Here is a 14585-nt window from a genome sequence, read left to right on the forward strand (position 1 = left end):
AATCCAAAGGTATTGAAGATTATGTACCCTTCCTATTTCCAAAGATGATTTTAGGCAGCTAGGAAAACTGAACCTGTAAGTTAGGGAAACTAATAATAAGAACAGAAAAATAAAACCAAGCACCTGGGATCATGCATACAACTGAACACAGGATTCTGCATATAGTTTCCAGACAATTAAGACAAAAGAAATTTGTTTTTATAAAAGGCTGACTGTCCCAACAAAGAAATGTGACCAGAAAGAAAACCTTTTTCTTGGCACAATCAATGTATTACTGAGTATCTGACAACTCAGAAATAAAAGACAGCAAAAAGTTAATGACTGACACCTTACTCAGAAATTATAACCTTTCCCCTTATCAGTGTGTGTGGAAATTAAAGAGTTCTGCGAACAAATTTATTAGCTAGATTTAATGAGTTTAAAATTTCAACTTACATGGCACTCCATCAAGATCATCATCAAGATTCTTGATAGGGACTCCATCGAGATCATCAATGGGAGTAGCATCAATAGGAATTCCATCTACATCTTCTAGAGGTGCACCGTCAAGCTCCTCCTCAATGGGGGCACCATCAAGGTCATCTGGTACATCCTATGAAAACACATGCTACTGTAAATTTTCTTTTGCATGCTAAGGTCATATTGTTAAAAGATTAATTTGCAACACAGTATAAACCAATCAGCTAGATATCCACATTCCCAGGCACAATGTGAGGACACAGTTAAGTACATTTTCAATGGAATACTACTCAGCCATAAAAAGGAATAAAATAATGCCATTTGCAGCAACATGGATGGACCTGGAGATCATCATTCTAAGTGAAGTGGGCCAGAGAAAGAAAAATGCCATATGATATTCCTTATATGTGGGATCTTTAAAAAAAAGGACATGAACTACTTATTATTTATAACTTAGATGACTGATTTCTTGAATAAGCATAAGTACATTTGACTGTCCTTTATGATTGGATTATCGCATTCTCTTGATTCTTATTTTGTGGTTGGCTTCATTTGTTTGATAACTATGTAAGTTTAAAAAGCTAAAGCTTTAATCTGTACTTAGAAACAGTGATCAACACATATATGTAAACTAAAAAAAAATGTGCAGTATATTGTATATATGCATTTACATGCAATATAATGTATATGTGCAGTCAAACTAAGAATTCTACCTAATATAACTGAAAAAGGAAAAAAATAAGAATATATTTTTATCAAAGAGGCAGTCATTTGTGCAATATTTATCAAATAGTCACCAAGTACTTAAAGATGCCAGGTACCATGTGAGGCACTGAGGATATAATGATGAGCAAAAATGAGTTTTGGTCCCTCAGTCCCTCTTGTCACAGAGCTTAGTAGAATTTTTAGGAAGCGAGGGTGGGGAGGGAGGGTGGAGAAGGAGTCAGGCAATCAGATAATCACAATACACGATGACCACTACAACCAAGAGGTGTGCCATAGTATTAGAATGTGTAATAAGTAGGTTTCACCTAAGAGGTCTGAGAAGGCTCAATGAAGTTATGCTCAAACTGACATCTGAGTCTCAGAAAAAGAGATATCCCAGAAAGAGGAAAGAACATGTACAAAGGTCCATGGTAGGAGGAAACATATATTTAAGAAACTGAAACAAGGACCATGTGGTTGGAGCAGGGAGGCTAATTAGGAGTATCTTGTAGAAGTGAAAGTGAAAATATGATAGCTGGATTAGGATGACAGAAATGAAGATGAAGGATTTAAGAACTACTGAATAGGTTAAAAAAAAAAAAAAAGAAATCCAACAGAATGGTGATGAACAGAATCTGCCACCACTGTGATGCATCTTCTTATGTAAATACTGACTTACATATAGCTATCTTTAGTTTAATAAAATGAAATCATGCTGTATATATATTGCTCTACTACTTGCTTTTTTTCTAATATGTTATAATCATTTCATGTAATCAAATAAAAAACCAGTCACCAATCTTCACATAAGGACACAAAATCACGAATTCCTCCAGGGCTCCAGCAACAAAAATCCTATTCTGTGACAAACAGTACATATTTTTTACAAACAAGTGTTACTCATGTATGTAATATATCACACCTCCAAAGCATCCCCAGAAATAAATTTTAAGATATTAAGGCATGTATACACTGAGAACCTACCTCTGCTTCCTTTTCTTCAATAATATTTACAAGTCCTAAGAAAATATTTTGTAGTTTGATCAAAAATGGTTCTGGATAAATTGCCCAATCTTCCCATGCTCTAAAGCAGGTCATTACCCGTTGCTAATAGGAAAAAGACAACGAATTATTATTTAGGGCAATATGTATCAAACTTCATCTCATAATAATGACCATCACAATCTGAATTTTCCTTTAAACCAATATTCTTTTTAAAATTTAAGAAAAATAACTATCATTACAATATTTTTAAAAAATCAATGTTACCTTCCAAATGAAAGGGGAGAGAAACTAAGAGTAAATACAAGATAAAAAGAAACAGTAACTGTTTGCTCTTAGTCACCTAAGATCTAGGTCCCATAACCTTGGTGGTACATGAGGCCACATTCCGGGAAATACTACCTTAGAAACTTACAGAAAGCTAGATCTCAAGGTAGCCAAATTTTGATTTGAATTCCTTTATAGTCCAATAAAATACTTCCTGATTCTGGCTAACACTTCTCTCTGTCCCATCCTTAAACTTTCCTATAAGCTCTGTTTTATGGTCAAAATTTAAGGTCAAAAAAATTTTAAATGGAGTTGTTTCAGTCTGCTGAATGGTGGGGTCACTGGACATCTTCCCAGGTTAAAAAAAAAAATTTTTAATGAGTCTCTTCCCATGAAAGTATATCTGTTTTTCAACTGTAAGTAAGATACTTTGTTCAGCTTTTTTTTAACATTGGTCCACAGCTTAAGAGGTTATAAAAAATTAGTAACTTTATATACTTTCTAAACATAAGTAACTAAGATGTATACTCCTAATATCACTACAGAAGAAGTGATCTGAATGTTTTCTGTGTAGAGACTATATGCTTAAAACTAAAACAGGCACCCAACAAAATAACACTATGTATGTTTTAAAATTTCAGACTTTTTTTGATACTGAAGATAAAATGGCAGTCAATTTTAAAACGATTATTTCTGAAACATACAAGTTATGTCTTATACCTGTCTTCCATAGATGTGCTTCCTAGACCCTAAGACCCATTTAAAATACTAGGGCAAAAATAATACACGTACCTTAAAGTTTTCAGACTGTAAATGGCCTTGAATTGTACGATACGTAGCATTGAGGTCTGAAAATATCTGACATAACTTTGTTTCAAAACTGAAATTCAAATAATATATTTATTACAATAGAATTTGTTTTAAAATCCCTACCCACTTCAGCATGCTAGCCAATGAAAACCACTCCTGGACTTCAAAAAAATATACAAAAAAATTAATCCAGCAATTCTTTAAAAAAATCAAGAACTAGGTATTTAAAACTATAACTTTAACTCCTATTATTCTGAATTTTTCTTCTGCAAAAATCCCCAAAAAGAGTATTAATAACTATTTCCTTTGATTAGCAAGGAAACTTACATCTAGGATACTTTGAGCCATTTAGCCCAAACTTTTTGTTTTATAAAATACAAACAGAAAAGTTAAATGACCTGTCCAAGGCAAAAAACAAACAAACAGCAGAGCTAAGCTTAGGATCCACATCTCCAAATTTCCTTTCAGAGTGATTTCCTAAAGAAAAATTTCCCTAATTCATAAAATAAACACCAAAAAGGAACTACGGGGAACTGAGGAAGAGTTATGTATTAATTATAGTTGAGCAACATAATTCCCTATGCCTAGGAAAACAACAACAAGGAACTACAACCAATACAATGATGATCAGAGAACAATGATTCCATAAATAGCTAATGTTTTGTCTTTGGTTTTCTCCTTTATTTTTGCCATTATTTCTATTGTTTCAGCTTATTTATTATACATGTGCCTAAATATGCAATAGAAATAATTATTTTTAACTCTTCCTATTTGTTCTATCATCAACAGTTAAGAAACTGAGATGAAAACTTTCAAAAGATTCTGATAATTAGCTTAAACCAGTTTAATTCAATAAATAAATTCCAATTTTATAGAAAATCCTATAAACTATGATGAAATTCAAATTATTTATTATTGAGGGTATTAACTAATAAAACTATCCTTTTTTTCTGACCTCCTTAGCCTTTAATATTTTATTTCAGGAATATTAGCTTACACCACTATACTTACAATTTTCTGTAATAGGAAGCATTGGCAACTTTGGCTGAAGAGTTGTATAAAACATCAGAAACCAAATATAATCTGGCAATCTAGAATACCAAAAGGTAACATAAAATGGATTAAAAATTAAAACCAACAGCAAATGTTTCTTAAAAAATTCCATACTGAAATTTATTAAATCAATGATATAAGGCCAATGTCTAGCTATAATTTAATAATCTCAATCAGAAGAGGTATAAGAAATTCAGTATCACCACAACCATGACTTTGGCAGGCATAAAATTAGTAATTCATTTACATTTCAATCTGTTGGTAACTTGTGTCAACTGACATAAGTTACCCAGGCAGAAGGAAAATAAAACTGCATAGGAAAGATTTCTTCAGTCAAGTTCTTCATTCAAAGGGGAAACCAATTTTAATCCAAAAAGAAGTCAACTATTCTCTCTCTTTCACTTAATTAAATGTTCCATAAAGAGAAATCATTCCCATACCTTTTTGGGAAGGGGTGTCTTTAAGATAGACAATGACTCAGTGATGCAATCCACTATTTCTTCAGCAGCTTCAGCATTATTAAGACAGAAAACCATTGCATCTCCAATATCATTTTTCCTTGGAGTTAACCCCCGCAGAATTTCTTCTAATTTATCCCTCTGTCTGAATACAAATTTTTTTACTTATAAATATTTACAGATACAAATTTCAAATGCCATTATAGTTTCCGCTCACAAACTAATTTCTTTAAAACCCACTCAAATAAAATTCTGAAGACTAAATTGTGTTAAGTCTAACTGGTGTTACGTACTCCAAATGTAATTTTTTAAAAGAACTGATATGAGAAGGAATATTTTTCCAAGAACTAATAAATTATTTGAGTGAATTTTGCTTTACAAATTAAGTAAATTTAAAATTACAGGCATTTTTCAAGAGTCTTTGAGAGTGTGCCAGTCCTATTATCCTATTACATTGAAAAAGAACCTCCACGTCCTTTACTTTCCTTTGAAGGAAGTCTGTCACTTCAGCACTTCTGCATAGGATTAGGACAGGCTAAAGCAAGGGCTGACAAACTTTTCCTGTAAAGGATCAGATAGTAAATATCTCAGGCTTTACACGCCATACAGTCTGTCAGTTACTCAACTTTGCTACTATTAACATCAAAGTAACCAGACTACATATAAAGGAATGGGCATGGCTGTGTTCAAATAAAACTTCATTTACAAAAACAGGAGGCAGCCCGATTTAGCCTATGGGCTAAGGCTGCAGATCCCTGGGCAAAAGTAATGAAGAACATACACCTTCAGAAGCAAATACACTCTCAAATACTATAGCTCTCCATTAGCATATGCTCTCACAAACAATGCATCAATGCAACCAGCATTAAGATTTATAGACTATACAGTGAAGTATATAATCCTATATGCTAAAAATTATTTTAGCCTTTTTCTTTCCCATCAAGTATACAAAACTTTCTCCGAATATTTCAATAGTTAAATCTGTTTTTGCCTCTTAAACCAGGCTAACTGCACTGTACCAGTACTAACTAAGCACTAACAACATGCTTCCATGGTGGCCACACATTGCACTCTGTGGAACAGCTTTGCACAGTCACCCATCTGACTTCACTAAGCCATACAATAATTTCTCCTCTTTACGTTGCATTCAGAGAGGCAAGAATTATAAGGGCCCAGAGATAATTTCTGTAAGAATCTGAAGTATTCCACTGCTGGAGTAGAGTTACTTAAGGGATCATCATTAATTTTTAATAGTAGGAGGAGGTCAAGTTCAGTAGGACACACACTTCTACTTGCCAAGATGTTTAAAATTACAACGCATGTGTTAAGAGATGTCACTATTCTAAAAATTCACAAATTTTGAAAACCATTTTATTTTAGGAGTAACACATCTTATAAGTCCATTAAATTAAAATGATTATTAAAGCAACATTTTTGAATATATAAACAGAAAGGCAAAAATCTTACTCTTCTTTAAGTGCTCCCTTTTTACTAGGCTCTTCTACAAAAGCTTCTGTTTCTTGCTCTTCTGACATTCCATGCAGGTATGGATTTAATGGTGGCGGCCTCCAAAAAGATCCATTTTTGAACATACGAAAATCTTCCGTCCGCCACTTAGTTGGTGAATCTCCCTAGTAAGTGTGCAGAATATTATTAGAAAGGTCTAATACCTCAGAGTCAAAATTAACAAAGTAACTGATTATACTTGCCTGCAGAATGGAATAAAGTTTCCACCTATAGTAAACATGGGCTGGTGTCTGGTTTTCAAATAAGAACCTAAAACAAAACAAAAAATTAAGCATATTCTTTAATGGAGAACGGTCTTCAAGTAAATATAAACAAATGAAAGTATCAGTTGCCTTTCTGGCCCTAAATAAAGCCAAAAGCAAATATCTCTGAAGAGAAATCCTCACCCACTGCCATCTATCCCCTTCCTCACTCCAACCCCAGACTGCCTTTCTGACATTCATACTCAGAAGGTATGTACGCATCTTGCCGAGTCTCATAATCAGTTTTATTGAACACTTATGTGTCAGCTACTGTGTCTGGCAATGGAGAGGTTTTCCCAAAATATAATTTCAAAGCAGTCGTTTTTAAATGACTTAAGTAAAACTGTTAAATGAATGTGTTAGATACCATAGCTATTCAGAAGTTAAGCAGTTTTCTATTAACCTCATTTATTCTACCATACCTTATTTACAAAAGACTCTTTCATTGAAAATGTAATAAAAAGTATTTTCCTCCTAGAGAATGCTAAAAACAATACTATGTTATTAACTAAAATCCTGAAAAATTATTGAAAATTGACTCAAATACATTCTAGTCTAATTACTAAAATTGCCTCCTCACCCCATTACAAAAATAACCTCAGACTTCTAGAACTTTATTTCTGAAGTATTTTTAATTCCAAAAAATAAGTTTCAAGTGTTTTTTTAAATGTACACCTGAGGATAAACAAAATGTGGTATATCCATGCAATGGAATACTATTCAGCCTTAAAAGATTAACGAAATTCTGACACATGCTACACCAAGGATGGACCTTGAAGACATTACACTAAGTGAAATAAGCCACTCTCAGAAGTACAAATAAGGTATGATTCACTTAGATGAGGTAACTAGAGTAATCAAATTCAAAGAGACAGAAAATAGAATGGTGGTTGCCAGAGGCTAAGAAACCAAGGGAATGGGGAGTTACTGTTTACAGGATACAGTTTCCATTACAGAAGATGAGAAAAGTTGTGGTAATGGTTGCACAACATGAATGTACTTAATGCCACTAAACTGTACATGTAAAAATTATAACTTTTTGTTATATATAAATTTTACCGCAATAAAAAAATACACACCTGAACATAGGATTGTTGATCTCTCTGTTCATAATCATAGCTTCAAACATTGGCCCTTCACGTACAACAAACTCTATCATTCGATGTATTAGGGCGAGCAAATTCCTACAACAACAACACAGTTAAAGAAAATGGATTCAGACCTACCACTATATAAAACTACACTTGACCTAAGTTACTATAATTGTGCAGAAAAGATTATTCTGCTGACTAATGCAGAATCTTATACCAAGAAAGTAACCTGGAGCATATTGTTAATACCTTGTGCATTAAGAGGGAGTGGGGCAATGGGGATAAGGGAGTGGGAGGGGAAGGAAAGATAAGGGAGGGTGGTAAACCACAACACAGCTTCATAGTAATTAAGATTTCAATTTCTAAATGCCACTTAACTTTATTTTCCAAATGTAAAACATTAAATTATGAATCACAACTAATTGGAAAGCTGCAAATACATAAAATCAGTAACTTACAGCTTACACGTTATAGCCATCTAAAAACTTACACACTATCTCAGTTTTAAAAGAAAACATTCCTAAACCAAGCACTTTTGTGGTAATATTGAAATGCTATATACATAACTATAATTTATAAAAACATAAAACTATTTAACAAGTTTAAGGCCTGATTTAATTTTTAAAAAATCCATCCAACTCCTGTGCTTTTCTGGTACACACATAGCAGATGGAGTTTTTATTGAATCTGACCTTTCATGAGGCAACATCCCTTTGGATCACACTTCAAACTAGTTCACACAGTTCATGACATGTATAATTTCGCCCGTGTGTTATGAATCAATAAAGCAATTATATTGCCAAATGAATGGAGTCCTCTTTCCAAAATATTCCAAAATAAGGGACATAGTGATATGCCCTTCCAATTTTTCATAACAATTACTTTCCAATATTTAAGCCAAAAGTAAACATGTGAGTAACTTTTTAGTAGTCATGTTATTGGTTGGAGTTATAAAGTTCTTTATTTTTAAAATCTGAAGCTGATACTTTATTAGACTCCAAACACATTTTTATAATTGATTACAGTGTCAGGCAAAACTGACTCAGCTTATCACAGCTACTTGTGATTTCTCATTTCACCAGTCCCCCAGCAAACAGAACTGGCAAATAACAACTGGGGAAAGCAAAAGGATATTGGCTCTTGGTACAAGGCACACACTAAATTACACCTTTAGCATTCCCAGCTCAAATTAAGTTCATATAATTGCTAGAACATAAATAAATATGTAGTTACAGAATAAGACAGATTTTTTTTTTGGCTCTATAATGCCCTCCTTCAGAGTACATGAAATAATTTATGTCATGGTAATTATAATTATTTTCTCACAGTTTTCAAACAAACCTACTTAAGTGGACAAAATCTCTACATTGTGAAATAATGAATTTTTTGACCTCCTAAAACAGGTCAAAAAATTATATGAAGGTTTACTAATCTTAAACAAGGGGGAAACTATATATTTAAAACTATTAATTCAACCTCAAATTGTTAAAACAAAAAACCAAAAGCATCACTCAATTTTAAACCTAAAAATCATTTTTCTTTCACAGAAGTATTAATTGCTCTGCAAATGTGCAGTTCTTGATATCCAAATGAGAATGTATTCTCAGCATCCATATGGTTAATGACATTGTTTTAAAGGAAGGGAGATAATGTAAAGTTATGATTCAGTTCCAAAACTCCCACTGGTATGTGTCAAATTAAAGTGTAGGGAAATTTTATGTATCATAATACGTAAAATCAATTACTAGCTGGACAAATGCTATATATCCAGAAACTTGTATGAATTAAGTCAAAAGCAACTTGACTTGCATATTATAGATAGATGAAAAATGGTTTAGCAAGTTTAAAACAAATGATTCATTGTAATGGTGAGTCAAGATTTCACAGCAAAATGTATACTCAATATTTTGTATAGCAATAAGCTGAGCCACAAGTAAAGCTAATACTGGATATATGCTTTTTGAGTGCTACAAAAATACTCTCCTGTGAGTGCTTTATCAGTGGAAAAAAAAAAAACCCACTATAGTTTTAAACAGGCTTGTAACTGATAAATCTATTCTTAGAAATTTTACAGTTTAAAAGTTTTAAGTTTTTTCATGATTATTTAAAATCAAAATCTGACAATTAGTTGTTGCTAACTTAAGCTCAAGATTACTAAAGAATTGTAATCACACTTTTTCCTTAAGGATTGTGTTTCTTATTTTTAAAAGGGTGACTTTTCTATCAAAATGAAACAGTGTAGTACAAAAAGATGATATATTTTAAAGTGCATTATTTTATTTTAAAATGGTAATTATCTTATTCTGGGCAACAACAACAAAAAAAAAACCAAAAATTGTCTCTCAGTTATAATAAAACCACATTTATTGGAGTCGATCGTACCAATGTCTGGTCAAAAACTGTATACTTTCCCAATCCATCCCATGATGTTTTCCTGGTCCCCCGCTGCCGCAGACAGTTCAGCTGGTGTTGCTCACCAAGGCCAATGTCAAAGAGAATTTGGTATTCTTTTGTGTTCATTTATTATTCAACCAGTGTTGTGTTCCTGTGTTTGGGAAAAGGCTTAGCTTGACTGAGCAAGAGCATACCTAGAGCATGAATTCTTCTGCTTTAACATTATGTTGAAAAAGAAAAAAACAAAAAAGAAGAAAGGAAAATAAAAGAATTCCAAACCCCTTTTGTAATCATGAAAAAAGTGGTTCTAGTATGTTCAGTGCTCATGAAAATAATAGAAATTCCTTCTTAAAATTAATCAGAGTGGGAAAAAAAGCTATGTCTTCAATAAGGAAAATTCAAATACTAAACATTCAGAAACCAAGAAAAAATAAGATTGGGTCAAATTGTAACATTACCTAAAGTTTAAAATACATATAAAACACCTACTTATTTTCCCATCACAACAGTCTATTATGATTAGACCAACAACTCCAGATTAAATCTATTAAACACATTCTAACTACTAAAGCTATAAAACACCCTACATTGGTAACAATAAAAAACAAAAAAGATTATGACATAAAATTGCAAAGTATACTAAAGTTAGTTAAATTTCACATATCCCCCCAAAAAGTATTGGGAAGGAACCATTGCTCAGTCAAGAGTTTACCTTTTCCTCAACACCATTTTTTTTTAATTCAGAAGGGGATATTGTCTATATTTAGATCAGTAATAATAAAGAAAAACATGTACCTTTCTGTTGGGATAACCACTTTGACTATGGCTTGCGACAGAGTCTGTATATGAAGTCACATCAGATAATAAACATAGAATATGTGAGTATTGTTAACAAGTAACAAGCAAAAATATACATATGCATTGAAAATACTACACATCTAATCACAAGTTTTGCAGGCAATCACTGCATTTGAAGTAATCATATACTAAGCAATTACATAAATGCAAATGGATGTGTTCAGTGAACAATAACGTTCACCAAATGCAAAGAATCAGAACATTCCTGCCAGAATGCACATCAATGCACTGAAATAGGTACTACACTGAGAATTATCAGATAAAGATTTTAATTTGTGAAATAATTAACTGTTTGACTCTGACCATACAGTTTGCTACTTTGTTCCCAAGCCTTTAAAACCAGCCCTGTCATTTTAAGTGTAATTAATTCATAATAGAACCAACAAATTTTTATAACTTGAAATTAAGTTGGTTTTATGTTTAATAAAAAGAAAATACTCACCCTTTGCTTTCGCTAGAGTAGTTAACGTTTTAAAAACCACATATGCTGTCAAATATTCTAATACCTCAGATCTTGAGAACTATTATCTAGCTGCCATCCAAACAATTTAACTATTTAGGAGGTCTTTCTACTTGAAAAGGCACTTAACCAAATACAAAGTATCACTTTCTCAAAACAAAGCAAATTTAGATAGTACACTTAAGCAAACCTGGATACAACAGTGGACAAAGGAAAAAAAAAAACATAATAAGTGGTCAAAAAAGGAATGGTAGCCACAAATAAAAATATGACCTAGTATCCCAATACAGGGTTTCCATGGGCTAAGGCCGGGAACACATCTAGTTATTTTTTTTTCTTTAAGAGTTGCCAAACAGAATTACACACACATTTTCTATAAAATTGTTGAAAAGAAATACTACCACAGATTTAGTATTTACAAATTAGATGCGGCCCTATGTACATTTTTTAAATTACCTTCTCAAAATCCTCCTTGTTTTTAGGTGGTGGTAACATGGGAGCATTGGGGTTTTTTAACCGCTCTCTAGGCTGCGCATTAAAAGGCAGTCCTGATGGAGGTGGGGGAAGTGTATGTTCCATCATAGAAGGCGGAATGTATATTGGATGTGGAGGAATAGGCACAGCTTTACCCCAACCTAACTTCATTTCAAAAGACATAATCATCTTTCCTAAAAGAAAAGAAAAGAAAAGTCACCTTGATAAGTCTCAAAAGAAAATAAAAGATCTCTAGTGATTTGAATTAAATTTCATTTTTAACCTTTACATTTCTGGTCCATCTTTCCTCTAGAGTTTTTACAAATACTTTTCAAAACCAAAACAATGTCTGAATTCTATAAATGGACTTTCTTACCATTTAAATTTTTTAGAGCTCTTTCAGCATCTCTTCTATTCATAAAGGCCACAAAGCCACAATTTCTCTCTCTTGCCCTTTCTTCATCAGTTCTAGGCCACATAATTTTCACACTGGCTAATGGTCCAAATCTCCCAAATTCTTGGCACAACATTTCTTCATTCATCTATTAAAAGGCACAAGAGGTTTTTGGTATGCAAAAAAAGAAAGGGAAAAAAGAAATCCATGCAACAGAAAGCAAGGTAGTTTTTGTAAAATGGAAGTTTTTTATTAATACTACAGTTATCCATTCAAGTACTGGGACCTCTACAAGGGTAAAAAGAGAAAAAAATCATGCCCTCATGGGGCACTCACAAATCTTTTCATACCAGAAACATTCCGTTTTACTAACAAGTGACTGAATAAAGAGGCTGGGTGGCTGAAGAAATCAAAAGCACACCTTTACCTTCACTATTCCTCTTTTTGAGATTCTGATCTCAAATAAGCTGTTCTACAGCAAAGGTTTGTTCAGGCATTTAGCAATACTTTTTAGGCAATGATTACCACACTTAAGTCAAGGAGGAAATATTTGCTGGCAATGAAAGAATAAATAATATGATAACTTTTTCTTATTCCAGCACCCAGCTACCAGTGTAATCAAGAACAAAGAAAACAGAAAATGGTAAATATGCAATGAGGTCCAAAATATATACATTTTTAGAAGATCATATTATGCACAATAATCAGTACATTCCCCATAACGATTAGCACTGAAGCAGGGAAAATATTTAAAATATAAAAGAAAAAAGCACAAATACTAGTCTGCTATCATGAGGACAAAAAAATGAAAAAGGAAATCCATAAGGAAGCAAGCTATGCATCAGAAAGGGGTAATCTCAAAAGAATACTGTCCACCACTGGTCATATCCTGATTTGATAAATAAAATCAGCACCTCATAAAACATTTCAAAATCAGAGTACAGTTCAGTTACAGAAAGAAGAGACAAGCCCTCAAGAATTGCAACCAAAAAATTCAGCCCATACCAGTAAGGCTCAACTTTAAAAGATAATTTTAGAGACTTATCTAGTTCCACTAAATCTGCTTACTTCAGATTCTTGACTTCATTATTTTTTAATTGATCAACAAAGTTTTCCTCCAAAAGTATAAAGCACATGAGCCAACATTCATCTTATTTTTCTAATATTACCTGTGGATTAATGTTTCCAAGGTACAAATTAGTAGTGCTTGGATCTCCTACATCATGCGAGCCAGGTGCATAATCATCAAGAACTAGGACAAAGAGAGAAAAAAATTATAACCTGCAAAAAAAAAAGTTGGACAATTTCTACGAATTGAAAAAGCAAAAAACTGTATTACCACCAGATGATCTATTTCTTCTTGAAGGTGCGTCCACTTTAAAAGGGGGAAAAGAAAACAATTCTCAGTTTTTAGAAGAGTTTCATCACAAATACAAACATTAAAATAAATGTCACTTACTAGAACGACGCTGACCATCAGAATCTGACTGAGGTGGCTCAAACCGACTTAACCTGCCTTTCGTTTTATGTCTCTCATCACGCTCTTCTTGAATTCTGTTGAAAATATATGTAATCAGTGATAATAAACCAAAATTTGTTTGTTCATATTTAATAACAGACATTATCCAGATACCATCTTCAAATAATCTGAAATATTTGTGTGTAATGCCAGTTCGGATAATCACATTAGAGAGTTCCTCAGCTACAAGTCATGAGCAAATTTCTGATATATCATACAAGTAATGGAATATAACACCTACTTTTAAGATGAGGAGAAAATTCAATATTAAAACCACTGAAATTGTTCTTTCTTGGCTAAGGTCAACCACTCCTCACCTCATCTCAGTGACTATATTGTTTCCACTGCAAACAGGACTCCGGACATCAGTTATATCAATTGAATTGCATCCACATAATGCAAGCAACCTAGACACTGGACAAAACGCTAATTCATTTTCAAACGTACCCCACAAAATACCACCAGAATACCTAAAACATCGTCATGGTAAGCCAGTTAGTAAAAACTAACTGGTAGACTACATTCTCCATACCTGCATCTATTAAGTATCAGCTCAAAATACCTATGATACCATGATACCATTCTCAGCACTATAAAACTTACTGTTTCAATTCTTCTTTGAAGAGTTCCAAATTGCTTTTTTTCTTTTCTTTCTCCCCTTTCTTCAGTGGCTATGAAGGATATGATAAGTTATACTCCCAACAAAACAAGTTTAAACAAAACTAATGGTTCAATAATCAGATCATTTTAAATAAATTTTTATTTTAGTGCCAATTATGGTCTAATTATTTAAATTAAAAAGAATGCTTTTGTCACCACTGAACTTTATGGTGTGTGAATTATATCTCAATAGAGCTGTTAATTTTTTTAAA

At 32.7% G+C, this 14585-nt stretch overlaps 1 protein-coding gene across 6 annotated transcripts in view; it reads right to left on the reverse strand.

The window, feature by feature from the left end:
* The window catches only part of U2SURP (U2 snRNP associated SURP domain containing), a 47194-nt gene that overhangs the window by 17467 nt on the left and 15142 nt on the right, over window positions 1-14585 (reverse strand). For 3 of the 6 annotated variants that reach the window (XM_045514686.2, XM_010952234.3, XM_010952232.3), the window contains exons 7-21: window positions 14317-14384; window positions 13654-13748; window positions 13534-13569; window positions 13364-13446; window positions 12177-12342; window positions 11783-11994; window positions 10804-10847; window positions 7603-7707; window positions 6464-6530; window positions 6222-6385; window positions 4737-4899; window positions 4255-4334; window positions 3226-3313; window positions 2149-2271; window positions 436-592 (exon numbers count right to left, since the gene is read on the reverse strand). In XM_045514686.2, coding sequence (XP_045370642.1) covers window positions 436-592; window positions 2149-2271; window positions 3226-3313; window positions 4255-4334; window positions 4737-4899; window positions 6222-6385; window positions 6464-6530; window positions 7603-7707; window positions 10804-10847; window positions 11783-11994; window positions 12177-12342; window positions 13364-13446; window positions 13534-13569; window positions 13654-13748; window positions 14317-14384 — 1651 coding nt within the window. Of the gene's footprint in view, window positions 1-435; window positions 593-2148; window positions 2272-3225; window positions 3314-4254; window positions 4335-4736; window positions 4900-6221; window positions 6386-6459; window positions 6531-7602; window positions 7708-10803; window positions 10848-11782; window positions 11995-12176; window positions 12343-13363; window positions 13447-13533; window positions 13570-13653; window positions 13749-14316; window positions 14385-14585 lie in introns of those variants that run through there. The other 3 variants (XM_010952233.3, XM_074370105.1, XM_045514687.2) reach the window with 3 other exon arrangements.

The sequence above is a fragment of the Camelus bactrianus genome, chromosome 1 (assembly GCF_048773025.1).
Source record: "Camelus bactrianus isolate YW-2024 breed Bactrian camel chromosome 1, ASM4877302v1, whole genome shotgun sequence".
Taxonomy (NCBI): domain Eukaryota; kingdom Metazoa; phylum Chordata; class Mammalia; order Artiodactyla; family Camelidae; genus Camelus; species Camelus bactrianus.